The sequence below is a fragment of the Zeus faber genome (assembly GCF_960531495.2).
Source record: "Zeus faber genome assembly, chromosome: 9".
In the NCBI taxonomy this organism is placed as follows: domain Eukaryota; kingdom Metazoa; phylum Chordata; class Actinopteri; order Zeiformes; family Zeidae; genus Zeus; species Zeus faber.
Window position 1 is genome coordinate 2,539,065 of NC_137197.1, and position 23,766 is coordinate 2,562,830.

The following is a 23,766-nucleotide window of genomic DNA, read 5'->3' on the forward strand; positions in this document are numbered from 1 at the left end:
GCACCAGGATGCATTATGGGAAGAAGACAAGCCAGCAGGGGCAGTGTGATGCTCTGGACAATGTTCTGCTGGGAAACCTTGGGTCCTGGCATTCATGTGGATGTTACTTTGACACGAACCACCTTCCTAAACATTGTTGTCGACCAAGTCCACCCCTTCAGGGCAACGTTATCCCCAGATGGCGGTGGCCTCGTTCAGCAGGATAATGCGTCCTGCCACACTGCAAACACTGTTCAGGAATGGTTTGAGGAGCATGAGTTGAAGGTGTTGAGTAGGCCTCCAAATTCCCCAGATCTCGATCCGATGGAGCATCTGTGGGATGTGCTGAAACAACAAGCCTGATCCATGGGGGCCCCACCTCCAACTTCCAGGACTTAAAGGATCTGCTGCTAACGTCTTGGTGCCAGATACCACAGGACACCTTCAGAGTCTGGTGGAGTCACTGCCTCCATGGGTCACAGCTGTTTTGGGGACACGAGGCAGAGCTACACAGTATTAGTGTTATTAGTGGCGGTTTAAATGTTGTGGCTCTTTGGCTTTGGGCTGGGGGTCTGGAGTCTGGCGGGGGGGGGGGGGGGTTCTCACCTGGATGCTGAGGGGGCAAGAGGAGCGTCGGGGGGGCAGTCCCCGGTCGGAGGCCATCACCGTCAGGACGTAGTCGCTACGCTCGTCGTGGCTGAGAGGGGCCGAGGAGCGCAACTCACCGCTGGCCGGGTCCAGGGTGAAACGCTCAGCCCGGGGACCTGCGGGGGCCGCGGCCGGAACCAGAACCAGAGGGGGAAGCAGGTGTTGGAGGTTAGAAAGATAACACAGCTTGTGGAGGCGGGGGGGTTATTAACCAGAATAATAATAATAATCTTCATTCATATGGCGATCTCCAAAACAAGGTTACAGGGCAGTGAAGCAAACAGTCAAGTACAAACACAGTTAGGATTCAAATCTAATTATGATTCATTTAAAATAAATAAGACAGGACAACAAGGTAGCAGGGATACTAAATGACTAAAAACCTAAAGGATGTTATGGGAGTTTATTAGAAGATGTAAGAGTTTTAAGAACTACGACTAAAAGCGCCTTCACGCCGAATCCAACAAACGACAACAAGGCACCGGAAGTCGGAGCCTGCATGCGATAAGCCCCACCCCTGTGGGATAAGCCCCGCCCCCCTGTGGTGAAGAGGTTTCTGCATCCCACCGACGGTCCGGCTGTGTCAGTGCAAATGGTTGATGTTCAGCTGAGCAAACTGCTCTTTGTTCTGGAGAAGAACGAGCTCTCCCACTTTCTGCCACATTTACAACATGCACTACGGCGGCCACTAGGGGGCGGGTTCCGACAGTCCGGTCCATTATCGGATTCAGTGTAAAGGCGGCTTACGGCAGACTAGCCTGCTCACCTTTAACCTTTAACCTTTAACCTTTAAGCTTTAACCTTTAACCTTGAACCAGGATCCAGGTTCCTGCTTTAGAAACTGGGGCTGAGTGGGGTCGACTCTTTCCCTCGTTCTCTTCTACTCGTTCCCTCTCATCCTCTCGCCTCCAATAAACTTTTCCTGATAACCACCAGAGGGCGTAATCCCTCCTGCAGATTATCGCACCTGACAGCGAGTAGGACACGGTGCCGTTCTCTCCCTCGTCCGGGTCTTTGGCGTGCAGCGTGCCGAGCAGCAGTCCTGGTTCCTGAGCTTCCAGAACCTAAGAAACACCAACACTGTGTTGAAGAAGCTGTTCTCATGTTTCCTACTCTGAGGACAGTGTCCTTTTCTCTGTTTCATTGCCCGTACGTAGCTCTATTTCGCAGTGTTTCCTGTCTTGATTTAAATAATGTAATCTAATGCAATTAAATGTTATCCAATACAATTCAGGACCATGTCATCTTATCAATGTAATCCAATCGAAAGAATCCAATCTAATCTAGTTTAATTGAATCGAATATAAAACGTAAACAATGGAACTTAACTTCATCTAGTACCATCATATCCAGTACAATCTAATCCCACCTGCAGGACAAAGGTTTTCCCCGGCTGGCTGTGGGTGAAGGTGGGGCTGTTGTCGTTGTCGTCCAGCACGGTGATGAAGGCGGTGCCGGTGGCGCTGCGGGGGGGCGCCCCCCCGTCCTGCACCGCCACCAGAAGCTGGAAGCTGGACTGGATCTCCCGGTCCAGAACCACCCGGGTGCTGATCTCACCTGGGGAGGAAGCACAGACCGTGAGACCTGGAGCCATGACGGAGATTAAAGAGGGAGCTGCTTTGATCACTGACACACACACACACACACACACACACACACACACACGCTCGCACACACACACACACACACACACACACACACACACGCTCGCACACACACACACACACACACACACACACACACACACACACACACACACACACACACACACACGCTAGCACACACACACACACACACACACACACGCTCACACACACACACACACACACACACACACACACACACACACACACACGCTCGCACACACACACACACACACACACACACACACACACACACACACACACACACACACACACACACACACACACGCTCGCACACACACACACACACACACACACACACACACACGCTCACACACACACACACACACACACACGCTCACACACACACACATTGGCAGTGGAGCTGGTAGCAGATCACTTCATTTCATCCTCTCTCCGTATAAAAGACTGATCAGACCAATTAGAAGCAGCGAGAAGTTGATTAAAATAAAAAAAACCTCTTTCACTGACTTTCAAATAATTTTTTAAAGACTATTTAAACTTTATTAAAGGAGCCTGACAATGGTTTCATGATAGATTTGCCATCTTATTCCACTTTGTTAAGTTTCCGTACATTTCTAAAGTTTATGCTTGTGCCAAAACCTGACTGCATCCACTGCTATCTCATCAGAAATCCCCATCTGGTGATGTGGCTCAGTGGTTAGCACTGTTGCCTCACAGCAATAAGGTCGTGAATCCCGGCCGTCCCAGGTCCTTCATGCGTGGAGTTTGCATGTTCAAGACATGTATGTTATTGGTAACACTCCTGTCAGTGCCTCTGAACCAGGCACTGGCACAAGCTGCAGTGGGTCCCCGGACGCTGCACTGTGGCTGCCTACTGCTCCTACAGTAAGGAGGGGCTGCGTCAAATCCAGAGGACAAGTTTGGTTATATCCTACTTGTACAATTTCCAACAGGAATTCACTCCTGGATACTTCCTTGTAAACACATACTGTTTGGGATGGAAGGGATGGATTTAAACTTTATCGCACACTTAATCTATGTCAATTTCTGCACAATGCACTTCCTTTCTGAACAGTTTGGATCTTCAAGATTACTGTTTGGATCACGGTCCCTGGTCCCTGTGCGAGCCAAGCCCTGGTTGGTGGGTCTGTGTGTTAGATGATCTACTAACCTGTGTGGGAGTTGATCTGGAAGTGGCGGTCCGGGTGGAGGAAGCGGTAACTCAGGCGGGCGTTATGACCGCTATCTCGGTCCGTAGCCAGAACGCGACCGAACCCGGTTCCTGCCGGCAGGTTCTCCCTCACAGCCAGGAAGACCCTGTCCCGCGTTAGCCGCGGAGAGTTATCGTTCTCGTCGGTCACAGATACCCGCACTGTGGCGCTCCCAGTCTTCTTGTGCTGCCCCTGACCCGCGGTGGCCAAGACTGTTAGCAGGTACATGTCCTTTGCTTCTCTGTCCAGGGCGCTCTTCACAAACAGCCAGCCGCTGTCCACGGCTATGCCAAACCCTGCGGCGTCTCCATCCGGGCGTAGGTGATACGCCAGGGGACTGGAGGGACCCGAGGCCGGGGTCTCTCTGCTCATAGCCCTGACCTGCAGGAAGCGTGTGTTTAGGGGAGTGCCCTCCTTAAGCTCTACCCGGTAGGTGAGGGTATCGAACACGGGGCCCTGATCGTTCTCTGCCTGCACGTGAACCACAAGCATTAGGGTGGAACTACGCTGTGGTACTCCGCCATCCTTGGCCATCACCTGGAGGTCAAAGCGTGATACACTCTCGTATGAAAGGCTCCCCACCAGCCGGATCTCTCCGCTGCTGCGGTCTATGCTGAAGCTCCTCTGGGCTCCGCTGGGAGAGGAAAGGTCAAAGGTCAGGTGGCCATTGGCGCCAGAGTCTCTGTCTTCTGCCTGGACGCGGTACACCACGGTACCCATCTCCGTGTGTTCTGGGAGAAGCAAGGACTCGGAAGACGAGGGCAGAAAAGCCGGCGCGTTGTCGTTGACATCTGCTACGGTGATGTGGATGCGGGTTTGGCCAAAGGCTGGGGGGCTGCCGCTCTGCGCCTGGACCTCCAGGTCAAAGGTTGGCTGGGCTTCATGGTCCAGGGGTAGACTGGTCCTGATCGCCCCAGTCTCAGGGTCCACTGTGAAGTAACCTGTAGGATCCCCAGAGCTGATGGTGTAGGAGATTTCCTTGGTGGAGCCTATTGCGGAAAACAAAACAGGTAGGTTGGCACAGCCAAGGGAAATAAACTGTTCCTGGGTAAATCCCCTTGCGACTGTAACAAAACAAGGCTATATAAATAAACTGACTTGATAAATGTTTACTGATCGGCTCAGTATGTGTGTGTATGTAAGTTTGCGTGCGTGTGTGCGTGTGTGTGTGTGTGTGTGTCGACACTTGTGCACTGCATTCAGCATCTCCCTCACTGCACTGTTATGGGAATAAAAGTCCACCCACCGGTCTTGACGCTCGCCTGAACGATGCCGACGACGGTGCCGCGCAGGACGTCTTCTGAAACGGTGAAGTGGTACTGAGTCTGCTCAAAGACAGGTGGCGCCACCAGCCCTGCCACCACGCTGACGTTGACCCGAGCATTGAGGGGTGCCACGAGGCCCCCTCCGTCCTGAGCGGAGATCACCACGGAGATGACTGAGTTGGCCTTCCCATGAAGCGACCGCGACAAGGAGATCACACCTGGAAGCAGAGCCACAAGCTGAAGCTCCACCCAGGTGGTGTTGGGCGCACTGACTACGTTGGTCTCCTCTCTGAGAAGCTGCAGTTGCCAAACCTAAGCTCTGTGGTCTAAATCCAGCCTCTCACACATTTAGAGAGAAACTAATCCATGTTGTCTTTACTTCTGGCCTCTAAACCAAAGTCATGATCTTTGAGTTACACTCTGTCACGTGTGTGTTTGATGTGAGTTATGTAACACCATCATATTGTGAAAGGCCCATACACAGATTTTCCAGTTGAATCCTTGATGTGATTGAGTTTGACACCCCGGGTACATAACATACAGAACAGAATTTACTACAGTATGTGGTCATGCTGAATAGCGGTATTAAAAGTAACTTCCAGGTGAACGGCGCAAAGCGAGGAGCGACTCGACCAACCTGTGTCCTTGTTGAGTGTGAAGTAAGGGGAGGCCCCCCCGGGGACCGTTCGGTATGTAACCCGGCCGTTCTCCCCTGTGTCGGGGTCATAGGCCATCACTCTGACGACCGAGGTCCCAGGTGCACTCTGGGTGCTCAAGCTGACGGCGTAGCTCACGGGGTAGAAGGAGGGCCTGTTGTCATTGATGTCGACCAGATCTACTTTCACGTAAGCTACAGAGCTCAGTCCGCCCTGAGAAAGAAAACACAACGCTCCTTTGTTATGTTAGGCCTTCAGAACAGTAAATTACGGCCAATGGTGAGAAAAGAAACCCACGGTTTAGACCACATTAATGGCATGAGTATAAAACAGCGGCAAGCTTTTTAACGCTGAACGTATGGTGTGGCCTCTAAAATGTAGTCCCAGCAGGTTTAGTGGAGGGATACAGATTGATAGTTTCCCTGGAGTAAAAAGCAGTATGTTAGGGCCCGTGGAGGGAGAGGGCCCGCCACGGACACCACAGACTGTTTAATTGGCGTTTCAACCTGAAGAAAATACAGTGAGGGCTTTTCATTAGGACCAGGTGGCAAAAGCAAGGGAGGGGGCCGTCCAACTTGTTAAATATTACAGCTTGACAGTTGAGGCATTTCTCCACACGATCACTTTAACACGCGGTCGGAGTAATTTCCGTTCAGTTTTTATTCTTTTAAGTATTATTTGGCACGCGGTATATAGGATGCCGCAAAAACTACTGAACAAACTTTCCATGGGGAGGCATTCAACCATTTTTTCTTAATTTGGCTGTTTAAATGAAAGTCTTTCTGCACTGCTGGCTATGTTTGCTCTCCGGTCTCCGTGAAAAGCAACGATTCTTTGTTTATTTGACTCGGTGGATTTATATTAGCCATGATTTCTAGATGTTATGGACCTACCCCGTCCACAGCAGTGACAGTGAAGTCGTAGCTGCTCTGGCCCTGGTCTCTGTCTAGCGCCACGCTCGTGCAGATCTGCCCTGTGTCTTTGCCGATCGTGAACTGCGAAGGAGCCGCACTGTTGATGCCGGAGCCCAGGGAGTAGGTGACGGAGCCGAAGGAGCCGCCATCCGCATCGGTCGCAGTCACCTGCGGAGAAGGAGACAACATGACATCAGTTTGACACTCGCCGAGCTCAGGGCACTGCGAGGAAATTTAATGGACTGCAAACTTTAGGGGAAATTATTTATGAAATATATTATTCCAGGGAATAAACACAGCAGATACAATCTAAATTCCATTAAAGGCAAGTCAAAGTCACGGCAACTTCCAAAGCGAAACAAGAGCTTCGTGCCAGGTGCCGTTTGAAAGCATCTTTGGAAGGCTTTGCTGCTATTTATCTGAAGGAGGGCCTGGGCCAACCAGCCCCTTTGGCAGTAAGAGGTGAAGTGGAGGGGAGCTGAGAACCCTGTAGGAGGATACCTGCAGCCTCTGGGAGGGCTGCCAGCGTAGAACACTAACTGTTGCAGGAGTGGTGTCTGCCTGCGTGGGACAGTTACTGCTCCACTGCTGGTCGACACTGCACAGTACGCTTGAACGCAGCACATTCTGCCCCGATACGACGCTCACTCTCGCGGTCTGGTTTCAATAAGGCTTCACATCCATGGCGCGCTGAGTCCACCAGAGTTATGGAGGCGTCTCACAAGCTGTCAGCCAGGGAGTCCACTCAATTACTGTAGGAGCTCCCAAGACAGTACCAAGGCAAACAGGCCAATCAGATCGGGCCCCTGGGTATCAGCAAGATAATTGTTAGCAAGTGTTGCCTCTGCATCGCATCTTGAGAGAGATTAGTGCTGTCTTAAGCCTCACGAGTTGATTAGAATTCTCCTTCCTGCCGCTGCTTTCGTAAATTGATCGTTTTTCGGAGAAGAAAGGTTATTGGATAAACAGGAGGTTTGAAGCATGCTCTGAAGTTCCAAACACCCGGCGCGGGATGCTCATTCTGTGCATGAACAGGGATAGTCATCAGGAGCAGTGCCAAGAAAAATACAGCAAGCCACGCTTATCAAAAGCAGGCTATTTTTAGAGACAGAGTGTGTGTATATGGAAATCATTTATTGGTGGTGACGAAGGTTTGGCCGTGCCTACAGTAGGGCCTCCGTGGGGACCGGGCGAAGGGCGGGGCCTGCACTTTGACTGGAACTCTGGGTCGCCTGTAAGAGCCAGGGTTAGGGTTAGGGCCCTGAAGCTGGAAGCTGGCAGAGGCACAAGCCAAGCAGAAGAAGAATAATGAACCACACGAGGGAAGAGGAAACCAAGAGCAATATAAGTCTGGTACTCCGTGTTTAACACAATACTCCTGTTGCCATTTTGTAATATTTTATCCTCTTACCAGGCACGAGTTATTAATAACTACCGTTGTGCATTTTACGATTGTTTTTTTTTCTCGCCTCGGTCGTGCCACAAAAAGTTGAGAATGTGCTGACCACCTCCCCTCTGGGTGCTGGAGGCGCAGAGCTTGTGAATTAAAGATTGATGCAGAGACGAACTTGTTTTTTTCTTTTATAGGCATTGAATACCAGGGGTCTGGTTAGAGAGCAAGGAGAATGTGCAGCACTCCAACATCTCAGCACCCAGACAGAAAACCTCCCCAACAGATCAATAAGAGAAGAATTTCCTCTCCCGTGACCGAAACCATTTATGGCAGATGTTTAATGTGAACAGTATTTTGGTAGACCCCTTGCTGATTCCCATTTAACTACAAGCATCCATGAAAGCATCATATTTTTAAGGCACAACTGAGGAAACCTGCACAATGGGTAGTTGTATTTATTATCCAGGATCCTGAAAACAAAATGGGAATTATATGAGGACAAATATTCTCACCACACCTACAATTTGAAACAATGGGTTTTAGCAGATGCCACCTTTTCCAAAACCATTTGCAAAACCTTTGTGTGGCACTTTCGCCTGCCACCCGCCACCCGCCACCCTAGTGGTGTTTTCGCGGCCCACCAACACAGAGACCCAGACGAGATGGGTCATTTACCTGTTGCTCGTTGATTGCTCTTATGACCAACAGGCGTACAGCCACCTCTGCTTAAACCACACTGCCCCCACACCACGCTCTGCTTGCTTGTATTTCCTGTAATACACTGCAGCATGTGTGAAGAGCATGCAGATCTCCTTTTGATGAAAGCAGGAACAATAAAGACAGGATTGAGGGGACTGAGCCGTTTAATCACATCTTGTACATTAAGAGTCTGATTGAAGGAGCACTAGAAGGCGCATGTGATTGAGGTCAGTCCAAGTTCACCAGATTTAACGTGCCGCTGGACTGTGTTTGGTAGGACGTCGCTACCTCTGATATTTCAGCCATGGATGTTACAAGTCCCACAACTTCCCTCATCCTCATATGGAACAGAAAAGTCCTATACAATCACAGTTATGGTACTTTACAGACAACCATATGCTGACCTACAAGAAGTGGATATCCTATGCTTTACTATAATTACATAGCTTCCAGTTCGACCAAAGCCAGCAGCAAAGTATACAGCGGAGAGTATTTCTGGAGCCATATGTGGTATAAGACACTGGGAAGAATATCTTCAGAGTTGAATGTCCCGCTTTTAAGGCAATGTAAGAAAATAAGTGGTATAATCAAATTTGCATAGAATCTGAAACCGCTAAAAGTAGTAGCCCAAAGCGATCAGTCTGCTTTGCAACGGGCAGAGATTTGACATTTCAGTCCCACTCCCATTTATTTGCTCACAGCCGCATATCAATGACACCATGTTGGAGTGGAGAGCCCCATCTGTCCAGGAGATGACACTTCACCAGCCACCCATAGCAAATGACTTTCTGTCCGAGGTCTGACGGAGATAAAACCAGAGCGGTACAATTAGCCAAACCACAAACCATGAACTCAGAGCAATGAGAGTAGCCAGACACAATCTGGCCTCTGGAGGTTACATATCTTTCAATAAAAGTCTGATAGAAAAGATTAGAATAAATCAACCCCGCAGGGAGGGGGGAGCAAGTGTAAATCTCTCAAAATGTGACAAGACTTCCCTGGAGCCAGTGATGAAGATCGATGTCGGCTTAGGATGTTGCATACGTTTCTTTTTGCAGTTCTGCAACAAATTTGCAGCAGCAAGACATTATGTCATTCAAGTCCACGTCTGAAAGCTTGTCAGGGTTTTTATTTCCACCTAAAACTTTATTTTCTTCGCCCAAGTTTTTTACCCTGCTCTGTTCCGCATGTGTAATCACGGGAGCTACTGTAAGGCCCTCGGTGAGCGTCAAGCAGATAAATGGCTGTTTCATGAAGGCCACAGTGACAATATCTCAGAAATATGAAAATCAACAATGATTTACCAACCCTGTGTATTCATATTTTCCTGCAGGTGGAGTAAGTTTCCACTCATGACTTTCTTTTGATCAATTTCCTGAAGCGTCTTCTGGGGGAGCCGTTCTCCTGCCCAATGCAGAGCCTGGATGTTAAGCAAACGCTCAATTTTAGTGGATTAAAAGTTCCGAAGGAGGAGGAATCCTAAGATCATCAGCGGCAGCCAGTCGTTTTTCTCGCCGCACTCAGTTTGTATGAGTGAAGCATGATGGAAGTCTTATCAACGGGGGAACAGGGGAACGTCTGGCCAGGTCCTTAGTAAAACAAGCTGGGAAAAGATAACTGGCCCACTTTGCGGTTCTACCATCAGATTCCAGTTGAAGCGCTCAGCAGTCATGTTGAATAAAGAGAAGGCGCTTCACGAGAGGAGGAGTTCTGCGCAGGCTCGGACGGAGCGATGTGCCTGGGGCTTGGACGCGCCGAAAGTTTTGGCCGATCTAATGTCTTCGGTCTGCGGCGTCTGAGAGACAGCCAGGCCTGGAAAAGAACAAGGCTGGGTTTTGGGTGGTTTCTATTTTTAGCCATGAATTTCCCAAAAAGCCAGATTAAATCCACAGACATGATTGACCGCTATGGTTTTTCTTGCACATTTTTGAGGATAATGCAAAAACATGTATAAGACTGACCTCATACGCCCCAGGAACTACTGTTCTGTCCGCATTCACAACAAGATTCAGTTTGCAAAGGGTCAAGGGAATCAGAAAATGAAACCAGGCGGAGCGGAAACGATCAAAGGGAAGGAGCGGTGAAATAGAGGCGAGGTCATTTTAAATGTAAAAAAATTTGTCTCCATCGTGGCCGCCCAATGCAGGCCACACCTCCGCCAATCAAAACAGGCCACAAATGACGGAGTGTGCACGGATCAGCTCGCCAACGGGGAAAATGATCCACCACATAAGTCTCAAGAACTAAGACGCGACACTCACACAACTGTTTTTGTGCACGGGGCATGTTTACACACGCACACACACGTGCACGCACACATACATGCACGCACACACACACACACACACACACACGCACGCACGCACGCACACACACACACACACACACACACACGCATGCACACACACACACACACACGCATGCACACGCACACACACACACACGCACACGCATGCACACGCACACACAGATGCACACACACACACACACACACACGCACACGCATGCACACGCACACATACACGCACACACACATGCACACGCACACACAGATGCACACACACACACACACGCACGCACGCACATGCACACACACATGCACACGCACACACAGATGCAGACACACACACACTCACACGCACGCACATGCACACACAGATGCACACACACACACACACACACACGCATGCACACGCACACATACACGCACACACACACATGCACACGCACACACAGATGCACACACACGCACGCACGCACATGCACACACACATGCACACGCACACACAGATGCACACACACACACACACGCACGCACACACACACGGACGCATGCACACGCACACATACACGCACACACACATGCACACGCACACACAGATGCACACACACACACACACGCACGCATGCACACGCACACATACACGCACACACACACATGCACACGCACACATACATGCACGCACACACACACACACACACACACACACACACACACACACGCATGCACACACACAAACACACACACACACGCACACCATTCAAAAATCAGGGATATAATGAATTACACATCACAAGCTCGGGGTCCATGTGGAGAAGGAGGGTGAGCTCCGTTCTGCAGTGACATCATTCCAGAAATGCTGTTTGTAGTCACAGAGACTGTGAAAACAAACGGAGCCGCTTGTGTTCGCGGCACAGTGGCCGCGCAGTGCCGAGAGACGTCGGAGGAAGCTGGATGAAATTTCTCCTAAGCTCCGAATGATGTCTGAGGGCTGGCGCTCGCGTTTCATCAAGTGGTTTTCTGAAACTCCCCACGTTCCACTTGGCATTCCGTGCAACAGAATGTGGAATGGTGCCAAACAGCAGGATATTCCAGTGGGTTTGTTGGTGAGGAACAAGCTGCCATCGCCACGGCTTCAGCACCAATGATACTCCGTTCAACCCGAGCGGTGGAGCCTCGAGACGCCTCCACGCGACAGGAATCCGGCTTAAAGTTCATCTAAATAGGGTCCTTGCTCATCTCATTGAGCTCATTAAACATGGTTGAGGTTGTGATTATGGTCAACATAGAGTTCACCATATTGACAACTTTAGGAGTTTTTTAAGAGAACTTTGAGTCGGATTGAAAGAACTTCCAAACGTCAGCGTATCCAAACCATGGAACACCTTGGTCTACATTTTGGACCGTGAGCCCCCGCCCGAGATTGTGTGCCAACGCTCTCCCCGTCAGAAACGAATGGCTCAGCGCTGCATCAAGCAGTTTGGCGCTCATGGTGGGTAAGCGCCTTTAAAGCTGCATTGTGTGAAATCCTGTCTCTTCTGATATGGAAAGTGGATTATAGCAACATTTCCTGCAAGTTCATCAGACGCCCTGTCTCCCTGCAGACCTGTCAGTCCACCTCTCGGTAGCGAGGGTAGAGGACGACAGAACCGCTGATCCTGCTGCAAAGCTGAGCCGGTCGGCCGCTTGGAGCATTTGCTTAAAGGTAAACTTTACGTTTTTTAAGTCTTAACCTTATTTTCCGACCATTGGGAGTCAACACGAATCTCAGGAGGACCAGCATAGGGCCAGTTTTATTTATCAACATGGTTTAAACAGGAGGGAAAACAAATATATCAATCTCCATATTAACTGTCTGCTTGGGGAAATAACTATCTCACAGTTCCTTTGCGTAACACAGAGAGTTTAATCCTATTTGTAGAGAAATATATAAATCAGGGCTTTAAAACAGGCACTCCAAAACCTGCCTTGCACTTATAGTTCATTCAGGAATAACTATCATTTATGAGAAGGTAAAATATGACTCAGATTGGAATCAGTGGCTATAAATTTTAAGGGGAAATTTAAGATAATATGCGTAATTATTTGTTCTCCCCAGGTGGAAATTTGACGAGAAGTTTTAAATGAGGGATCAGTTACAGCAACAACAGCACGACTCCCACAAGCCCAATTACAGACGGCACATGAAAGATTGATGGATCGACATAGAGATCATTTGAAGACACGGAGGAGTTAAAAGGAAACTGCGCTGGCTTTAAAAACACTGGTGGGCGGCGACGGAGAAGCGCAACCAGCTTTCTCGGCCGAAACTGTCCTGGCAGCACTTCTGAGGAGAGAGGCGACGACGCAAGGAGCCTCGTCCACTCCTCCGTCCTCCCCCTCACTGGAGCTCCTCAGGTCAGATATTCGGGGACTTTTTTTGGCCACGGCTCCAGCGTTGCACAGCCTCACACTGAGACCACCGCAGCCGGACCACGCCGGCCCGCGCACTGTTGACAAAGAACCACACACCAAACATTTGCCACACAGGGAGCGTTGTCTGGAAGCGCTCCAGACATGTGTGAGACATTTGGGTGGTTATAGGAGAGACGAAAAGTGGGACTTTTTTGGGGGGGAGAGAGGGTCTCGGAAAATGGGGACTCTCAATACATGGCGGACTGCAGACTTTGATTTAAGTGTGAAAAACGAATGAACTTTCAAATGGTTTTGCAGATGAAAGATGGCGCAGGGACGTTGGAGCAGCTTCATAGCCGCCCCTCCCTGTTCCCCAGGAAAACACCACCGGGCGCAGGGAAACCAGAACCAGAACCAGAGAAGTGGGAGACCCCCTGGGGGGCAGCAAGCTCAACGAAAGGCTCAGCGCCCCCCCCCCCCCCCCCCCGGCGCGCGGTCCTGCGAGCGTCACGGAGAGGGAGTCGTCGTCGGCCAATGGGAGCACGGCCACCGCAGCGATGTGGAGCAGAACGGCTGCGGTCAGCTGAGGCCTGGTGGTAGGATTCTTATAAAAGTATGGGTTTGAATGACCAACAATAGTTTCTGCAACATTATTCTCATGAAAATCCATAAGTATCGTATGAATTACATGAGGCACAATGGATTCCAATAATTCTGGCCATGATGTTTTCTATTTTCCATAAAAGGAAATAAGACAGTGACATGGCGTCCAAACTTCTTTGTGATTACAAAAGCAAAAGCTTTTTGGGAAGGAGTCATAATTAGTAATCAATACAGAAACGCTGTTTCGGTAACTCTAAACGGCATAACTAGGACAATCTATTCCAGGTTTGTGCAAGAGACGTCTCGGTCCAGATGTCCATTAAAAATAAACCTGCTGTATTAGCGCATCCCTGCCAAACACTGTATATATGTCAGGACCAGTAACCGTCCTAACTCCGCTGCTATAAAACAACTTTGCTTTCCCCCATTCCGCAAGTATACTGTTCTCCAGCGCCGGCCAAAACCTTCTCATCAAGGACGCTCCTTTCAATATCAGAGTGATTTATAAAAGTCTGAGCCGCTCTGGGCACGGTGCAGGCATTGTATGTGGAAACCAAACAGTAACAAAAGCTCAAGTCCAAATTGAACTGATGTTGAACTGTGCAACGGAGTGGACAACATTCACAACAAAACTGCACAAAGTCACACGACCTCGACGTCACTCATTGACCCACTCAAAGAAATTGTGTTTTGTGTATTTTTGGCCCTAAACAGAAACTGGATGACAAGGATGTAATTTCCCAACTTTGCCGACATGAAAAAAAAATAGAACTGATGACGAAAAATAACAATTTTTTCCAGAGCTCGATGTATATGAAGGACAATACCTGTCTATAGCATCATCATCCACTAACCCTAACCACATAATAACATGACCCCTACATCCAGACCCCTAAGGTGCTTCCTTTCTTAGGTACCTTGGATGTTTACAATTTCTCCATAAAATCTGGTGGGTTGGATGAAATGTATGCAGAAAATGTGAGCTTTTTTTTTTCAGACGAATTCAAGTCCCACTCAGCGGCTCCCTTTGGTTTTGTCCTGATCGCTTGTGATTATCCTTGGCTTCATGGCGTTGGAATCGCTCAGAGTGTTTTCCCGCGCCACTTCAATACGAACGGCGCGTAGTGAAGTGTTTAGTAATGTGGGCTCAGAGCTGCAAAAGCAGCCTATGCCCACAGAGTTTGCCGAAGGCAGTGACTAATACAGCGGCACGGCCCGTTAGGTGCTCAGACGCTGACATGACCTTGCAAGGTTCACACAGTGCACGGCCACATATTTGGCACCAGAACAGAGCGGAGTGAGCGTGATGGACGGGTATAGAATAAGACCAGGAGCCAGGGTGCACAGGTTAAGTTTCACACACGCGCACACACACAAGTTAAGTTAAGGTTAAGTTGGGGTGCCCTGCGCACTCGGCTACGTGGGTGAGCGCTCGGGGCTTGTGGCCGGGTGGGGCATCTCGCCAGTTGCGGTGTGGCGGTCCACGCCTTTGCGCAGGGCGTTGGCTGGCATGGGAGCCCCGCCGGCTCCCCTGCTGGGCAGGCGGTTCTGGCAGGGCGTCGGCCCGCGGTCTGCGCCTGGCACCCGCTTCCCGGGTTCTGCGCTTGCGTCTCACGCCTGCACGTGGAGGTGGCTTGTATGTGTGCTTCAGGGGTGCAGGGTTACTTGGTACTCTCTGGGACTGGTTTGTGCACTTCTGGGTCGTGCGTGGGTGCGGCTCCGCGGGCTCCCGGCTTCTCTGGGGGGCTGGGGGGTCTTCTGTGGCAGACCGAAGACTGAGCTCTGAGCTTTCCTGAGGTTATGGGGTGTGGGTATGGCCACGGGACTGGAAGACCTTTTCCGCTGCTTGGAGGTGCTACGATAGTCCTGACCTCATACAACAGAAGTAATTGGGACAAGTCCCAGGCTTTCAATGGTGGACACATCAAACACGCACGCACGCACGCACGCACACACACACACACACACACACACACACACACACATACACACACTACCAGCATCTCCCTCGAACACGCCCCCCTCCTGGTTGCATTCCTCTCCTTTTCTCCCTCATTTACTGCCATAACTATGACAGGAAAAGGCCACGTGACCAGTTGCTGCTCCAGTTTTCCTGGACCTAATAAAATCTGTTTTGTCGATACATGTTTTTCCATGTACATGTTGTTGTTTGTTTCTATGTTTATGTTTTTCCATGAACATGTTGTTGTTTGGTTCTATGTTTATTTGTCTCACCCGCGGTGGTTCCCCCTTTTGGAGCAGTGATGATGATTAGTTGCTTAAAGACCAAAACGTGGTGAGATGGTTCTCCAAAGGGGGGGTTGGTGGTGGTTGTGTGGAACAACAAGCTGTGCTCTGCTCGTCCCACAGCTCGTCACAGGACAGAGTTGTTGCAGCAGTTGTTGATGATTAAAGAATGAATAAAGAGTCGTTGCAGGTTGGGAAGTTGAACTCTACTTGCAGACTAACTCTGTCCTGGATGCAATGGAACAAATACTCTGTGTTGTATGTCCAGAATGCTGACAGCAGTGGTAGAAAAAAGAGCAGGCTTTGCATTAGTGAAATCATTTGATTATGTGCATTAAAAGCTGATGGTGCTTTGGTGCAGCCCTGTGCCATTCTCTGCGCCCATTGATGTCAAACTTCAAATGAACTGTTAAATTTAACGGCCACGGAACAAATGCACTTCTGTTTGGGAATAATGTGAAGAATTTAACCGCCTCAGGATACGTATGGATTTACGATCGGCGTTCTGATGTTTGTGACATGAATCAATTCATGGCCGAGCAATGAATCCGCTGTAGTTACAATCCTTTAAAGGAGCGTTTATTTTAAATCAAGAAAGTTAGGAGTACAATTGCATATGGAAAGGTGCTATTAGAAAAGTTCTCATTCTCTCCACTGTGTAATTTGACCTAAAGTGGTTCCAAAAACGCTGCAACCTTTTTAAAAGTCCACATGCTGAATGGGAAAATACATCGTTCAAAACACTAATAATAGAATCTGCGAAGATAGAGTGGATAAGACCATTTTAGCTGGTGGTAGTCGGGTTACTGACACTTGTGGTTCCACATGAGTGTGTTTGAAAGTGAAGTGTCTGTCTTTCATCTGGACCAAACATCTGGAAGTGATTAAGCATCAAACTGGGGTCCAGAGAAGGTAGAATAAAGAGGGGGAGTTAAGAATAAGGTTCAAGCTAATATGGGTTGAATGAAACTTGGCTTTGTTTCATCATAGCATATATATATATATATATATATATATATATATATATATATATATATATATATATATATATATATATATATATATATATATATATATATATATATATATATATATATATATATATATATATATTATATATAGATAGATAGATAGATTATTATATATATCTCATGAGGTAGTTTCATATTAAGCTCCACTTAGAAAGAAACAATCCTATTTTCCTTTAAATTACTCAGTTGTATAAAAGTTGCTCAGACAAAACAGAGAGCCGTCACTATAATTACATAATCACCTGATTGTAATCATTTGTGCTGTTGAGAGCAGCAAATAACCAACACATGCATTTCCATCTTAATCTACCCAAATTGTTATGTTCTAATGTTGTGTGTATGTTCAGTAAATGTGTTTCTTCATAAGGTGGATGTGTTTTATTACACTGTTATAAGCCCATACTGTTAAAGTATCTTAAAATTAACAAAAAGTACAATAAAGGGTAATTATTTGTATGCCAAATAATCACCAACATTTCATGATCGTGACCACATGTAGGGTGTAGCCATAAAAATGCACCCACAAAAAAAATATATATACAGTATATATATGAACAAAGTAGTGTTAAAATCAAGCCACAACTTAATGTCCAATATTAGTTATTTCTTCCATGAAGAGAGAATGTAATTCTAAGTTGAAAACCATCTGAACCCTGTTTCAGCAGCGCTTCGTCGTATGCACTGACTGCTATAAGTATCACGACTTGATATGAGCCCGATCCCTCAAGGTAAACCGAGACTACTTGATTTGTAGCACTTAAAATGTAATTTAGGACGATGAAATAAAATCTTTTCCAATTTCATTGGGAAAGGCACTCAGGAGGAAACACTAGCAGGGGGTCCTGGGAAAGACCAGCATGCCAAAAGAATCACTGGCCCTGGTTGAGGTTCCGAGCTGGAGCTGCAAGAATGTGCAGCGCTTGGCCACGACTAACACGGGCCAGGCCGTTATCAGGGGCAAACCCCAAGGAAGGCTTTACTTTAAGTAGAAAAATAAGCCCCAAAAAGTCATTTGGAAACCTAAGTGGAATAGCATGCCGTGGGGGGAGGGACTAGGAGGCTCTGCAGCTCCGGTGATAGGTCCACGCTCAAGCCATTAGACTGTTTATTTTCCAAAGGTCAAATGGGAGAAACAAACCTGCCGCTATTTTCTTGAGCATGCTGCTCGCTGGTCGAGACGATGGAAAGAAAACAAAGAAGAAATAGCTCGTTGGGAGTAGCTCCCATTGAAGACCGGCCATTCCCAACGACAAGCCGTCGTGAGATGTGGAAGCTCGTGTTCAAACCAAACAAGCGGCTGGGGCAGTGCGTCTTCTACCTTGCTCTAATATTTCCAACCATTGTTAAAGTGTTGGCCATGACATCGCCCGCAGGCCTGAACATGTGTTGTGGATTATGAAGGTAAAGGTTTATCTCTGGAAGGACAAAGGGGTTATTGGTACTGTATGTTCTTTCACTGTAGATCATTCTCAGATGTTTTTTTAATCATCTCACCAAAAAAAGGGGGAAATGGGGAGGAGACGGATCAACTTTTGGCTTCAACTGAGACATGGTCTTCACATTGGGCCTTAATGAGTTTGTTCCTCAGTAAATAAAGATCCTACACTTGATCGCTTCCCTTCAACGCCTCCCTCGTCCAGGGTCACCAGAACATCTGACCGATTTCAGCCCCACCTGGGACTAACCATCGAATTCCCCTCCGTTAGAATGAATAAAGCACATGTCAACGTTATTAATTAATATAGTAATATCCGTTAGAGCAAACACACTGCAGTTGAACCTCATTTATCCGAACCCCGTGGGACTGAAACGATGGTTTGGCAGAAAACACCAGCGAATATAAATGAAAACTGTTCCAAAATCAAGTCGTCCGTTTCAACTCTGCCAAAAACAAACATACGAATATCCTGTTATTAACTCACAGACCATGATCTATAAACACAAAATCAATAAATTGAAGCTCATCAGAAACAAACATCGGAACATCTCATAATACTTAGCTCTCCACAAAGTTTTCCAGATACATTTGAATGCAGACAAGGCTTTTCACATTGCAGCTGCTGTTCCCTCAACACCGAGCAGCGGTGCAGCCGCTTCAACCAGGTCGGGATGAACAGGCTTCTCCTCTAAACCCACTTCAAACCGACCGGGGCACATAGAGCAAGAGCAGTCGCAGGGAGGCTGCGCTGCAGGGGCCTAGCAGAGCAGTATCAGTCGGATGAGTCGTTGGGTGAATTAGAGTTGTAGTTTCTCCTCTCAAGATTCGGACTTGGACTCTTCCGGACCCTCCATCCTGCGCCTCCCCCCCAACCCCCGTCCCTCTGCAGTGTTCCAATCTCTGGCTTCTGGTTTGTTTTCATGCACAAACCAGAGGAGAGCAATGTGCAAACATTCTTTTGTCCCAACTAGTTCTCGTCCATATCACTCAGCACCAGGTGACCCGGTGCCGGAGTGTCGCTGAACGGTCCCCGGCCCGGGCCCCCTCAGAACGCCGGCCCCACGGCGGGCCCCCGGCCCTCTAGCCTGGCTACCTGCCAGCGGATCATCCTCCTCACCTCACACGTCTGTCCAACAGCGACGGGGCGGCCCGGCTCGTGGCCCCCCAGGGGCCCGGGGTGTGTGGGAGAGGAGCTAATGCGAACCATGCTCAGCACGTGGGGACGCAGCGGCACTGATGTGGGCCAGCGCCGCAGCTGCTCCGGTGGGTGGGAGGGTGCACACTGAGCACAAACACAGCGCAGATGCGGTCGCAGGAAGACGGGTCCCGGTTCCCACAAATCCATAAAAAAAACAAAACCTGTTTGATGAGGTGGAGAGGGAATCGCTACGGAGACGGGCCCCGGCGACGCGAGCAGCGCCAGCCAAGCTCCTGTGATCTGGAGCCTGTCGGCTAATTTACGCCAAACGCCGGTGGAAAGAAAGGGGAACCCCATTCACAGATTGGACACAAACACAGCAGCTGGGAGGCTGCTCCAGCACTCGAGCAGACTTGGAAAACACTGTTTGAAATGGATTTGTAAGCTCTGCTCGCGACATGGAGACGAGGAGCAAACACAGAGAGAGAGAAAGAAAGAGAGAGAGAGAGAGAGAGGGATGGATCTGCAAACATCTCCCAGAAGAAGAGAATGTTTTGGATGGAATGTGTGTGTGGATCTGGATGTTGCTCTCACCATGAAATGCTCAAATCAATGGAAACGACTCTTTGTTGCTGTGTTTGCAATGGATGAAAGAGTCTTGAAAATTGGACCCAAGTAGAAGCACCGTGCCTCATAACAAGTTAAATATTGATGAAATGATTTACTCAAATAAAAGCAATATGGTGGTACAGGTGATACACAGGTCTTTGTATATACCAGTGGTGTCACGATGGAAACAAACGCTCGATTTCAAACTTCACAATCCAAAGCAGGCTGGCGATTCTCCCGAATTTTTGTGGGTGATATTGTCCGACACGGTCGCCATGTTGGGGCGGTCAAGATCTGCCCAAATGTTGTTTATTCTCACAATATTTCTGGACTTTCTTCTCAAGTGTTTCAAATTTAATCTCGCATTTTCTTTTTTTTTAACAGATTATGCTATAGCACAGGGTCATTTATTCTTATGATTATTATGATGATGATTATGATGATGATTATTATTATTATTATGATGATGATTATGATGATGATGATTATTATTATTATTATTATTATTATGTTTTGTTCTCGGTGGGACGTTGAATCCTCAGATGATTTACTACCGACCAAACTGTGTGTGTGTGTGTGTGTGTGTGTGCGTGTGCGCGCGCGTGTGCGCATGCACGTGTGTGTGTTTGACTTTTTTGGGCACTTTATGAAACTTAAATGTGTTGTTGTGGCCTTTTAAATGTTGATTCCGTGGATTGTGTTTCTAAACGTCTTTTTGATAAATACTAAACCGACAAATCCATAAAAACAAAAAATAATAAAGATTCACCTGTAACCAAATGCAGTGTGAGCCGGGCGGGGCCAACTGCACTCCCCACCAGCCGATCTCCACCGCTCCAGCATGGCGGAGGTCTGGGAGATGATGACCTTTTGGTTCATGTAGAAGACAAGTCACATGCGATCATTTGTGTTTTACTCCCATTGTTCCCCTCTGGCAAAAATACCATCTGTTTTTCTGCACTTATTTTGGTGAGTAACTTAAAAGTAGTGTAATAAGTAACTTTCTGTTTATTATGCTAAAGTGCAGTTTTGATAAAGCTCTTAATTGTTTAGGTGTGCTGTTTAAATATACTCATACTTTTGTTCTTATTTGTAATTTTAAATATTCAAATAAATGTTTTTCTTTACAGCCGTCATGTTGAAATCTCAAATCGAATCGACTCATGACCTTAAAATCGAAAGTCAAATTGAATGGTGGATTTGGAGAGTTGTGACGCCCCTCATGCAGATGCACTTGTTTCTATGGATAAGTACAGTGTGTGCAGCAGAGCCACAGGGATCCATCCCGCCTCAGCAGAAAGTAGGTCAGCCAGCCCAGTGGAGTTCAAGTAAAAAGTTGGATAAACCAATCTCCACAAACCTCTATCTCACGAGCGAGAGAAGCTACAGTTCCTCTCAGTTAGAACAGGACTGAAGCCAAGCGGACGTAGCTTCTACGTCAGCGTGTGTGAGCACCCGCCGGGGCCTGGGATCGCAGCGCCTGCAAACTGCATCATGTGCAGTGAAGGCAGCACAATCTGCCGGATCAGGGAACAGGTCCTGGCAGGTATCAGCTTTGCATCCTCTTGTTTCCACTTCTCATTTTCTTTATCTTTCAGTGAATCTTGTCGGCTTCGCCTTCATCCGCCTTCATCCGCCTTCAGGGATTTCAATTTGCATTAAGGACTCCACTCTACAGACGGACGGACAGATGCTACTTGACCCGGACATTCGGGCATCGGCGTAAACAACCCAAATCCACGACGCGCAGGAAACACGTACGAATACCGAGGACGAGTTCTGATAAGAATTATAAATAAAAATATAGAAGCAGCCGTTACCCAGCAGCAGAATGATCCATTATTAAGTACGACTTCAACCAACAGCTTGAGCTCATTAGAACTCAATGACTTTTCAAACGTTCTCCTTTTGAGACATCTCACGTGCCTCCCTAACCCTAACCCAAAAGCAGAAAATGATGTTGCTCGTCTTTGATATCTGACATTTTTAATCGTGATGTTAAAAAGTGTTGATGACTCAACAGACTGTCGAAAAAGTAAAATCTAAAATGTTTAGTTTTTTTTTTACGTTGGAGTTTCAATTTCTCGGAATTCTTTCTAAGGATTCCGAGGCGTGCCCCGTCATGGAAATTGTTTTTGTGTCCGCCATGTCAAGCGCCCCCCCCCCGTCCCGTCCCGTCATGCAGGCGTTCCACACGTGGAGCCGCCCTCCGCCGGCGCCTCCCCCCGCTGCCGCCGCCTCCGCCCTCCGCCGGCACCTCCGCCCTCCGCCGGCGCCTCCGCCCTCCGCCGGTGCCTCCCCAGCAGCGAGCACTGATGCGGCGTCTCAGAGCGCCATCCACGTGCGACAGCAGACGCAGCCTGAGGGGGAAACGCTGCCTCCTCTGCAAAGCCAGTCTGGGGGCATTCAGGACGTGGAAGTGTCTCGCACTCACGGTCATTTCATCCCAGAAGAAAACAGTAATTCCAGCGGTGTCTGAACGCCAGCAGGACTGTTGTTGTGTCAACGTGAGTCATGGAGCAGCGGCTTTTGTCAAAGAATGTCTCGACCCAAAGGAGGTCGCACCAAGTATTTGCAGACAGAATTAGAGGTAGAATCACACGTCAGCGTGTGAAACTGACTTTGTTTTCGTGCTGAAATGCAAAGCTTTCATTGAGGGTGAAATAACAAAACACATAAATGTCTACATCATATCTTTGCTTATTTCCAAAGTGCCTGGAAAGTAAATAAAGAGAGGTGTCCTGGTGTAAAGCATGACGTATTTGCAGCTTTTCCATCGTCTTTTTGAGTGACTGCCTGTCTGTCTGCCTGTTGTCTCCAGGCGCTCACGCTACAGAGAGCGGAGGAATGGAAGGTGGAGACGTCACGGCCTTCGGGTGCGGTCCGAGCGCCGCCACCGACTGCATGTGGCCCTAGCGCCGCAGGTTGGCCACCACTGTGCTAAGCAGTTCTGATTTAGTATAGTTAATATTCTTTTCACAAATGTCATGAATGGCGGGCGGCCGTGGTCAGTACTAATACTCCAAGGATTAAATCAAATGATGAAAATCTTCGTTGCCATTACTTCCACAAAGCTGTCCCTGAGATTCAGCCAAATAACCCGAGAAATGTACAGGGACGAGCAGAAGAAAGTACGATTCCTGTTTCCCACTCCCTTCGCAGTTATGCTGCACACTTATTCATATTATTATTGATATTGTTACAAGCAGTAGGTTCCAACTGGATCAAGCAGCAGTTGGTGCAGATGTCTCTTGTTGTGAGATTGTGATGACACTGCAGAGTTTTCCTTGTAAACACGCCGGCGCTGATGAGGTGGAGATGTCTGCTGCTGCCTCCAAAGCCAAACAGTATTAGAAGCGCTGCACACTATCATTCAGCTCCTTCTTTAGCGGCGTGATCCCTCCCGTTAGGAGGGAAGGACATCAGGCTCCGACCGCCCCGCCCCGTGGCAGCGAGGTCATTGGTCTGTGTGGACCATGAGGAGGACGTGAGAAGAGCAGAAACCCTCCAACTCACAAGCACGAGGGGGTTGAATGCTTGAGCGTGTTTCTATGTTGTCCTCCTCATCGTCTCATCGTCTGTGGAAAAACACTGATGAGGACGATGGGGGGCTTTTTGTTATGACTTCAATA

At 48.3% G+C, this 23,766-nt stretch overlaps 1 protein-coding gene across 1 annotated transcript in view; it reads right to left on the reverse strand.

Moving 5' to 3' along the window:
- The window catches only part of dchs1a (dachsous cadherin-related 1a), a 109,292-nt gene that overhangs the window by 21,359 nt on the left and 64,167 nt on the right, over window positions 1-23,766 (reverse strand). Inside the window, exons 3-9 of the mRNA XM_080007468.1 lie at window positions 6,281-6,469; window positions 5,369-5,600; window positions 4,713-4,949; window positions 3,427-4,455; window positions 1,997-2,184; window positions 1,595-1,691; window positions 586-743 (exon numbers count right to left, since the gene is read on the reverse strand). Of these exons, the coding sequence (XP_079863594.1) occupies window positions 586-743; window positions 1,595-1,691; window positions 1,997-2,184; window positions 3,427-4,455; window positions 4,713-4,949; window positions 5,369-5,600; window positions 6,281-6,469 (2,130 nt within the window). The remainder of the gene's footprint in view (window positions 1-585; window positions 744-1,594; window positions 1,692-1,996; window positions 2,185-3,426; window positions 4,456-4,712; window positions 4,950-5,368; window positions 5,601-6,280; window positions 6,470-23,766) is intronic.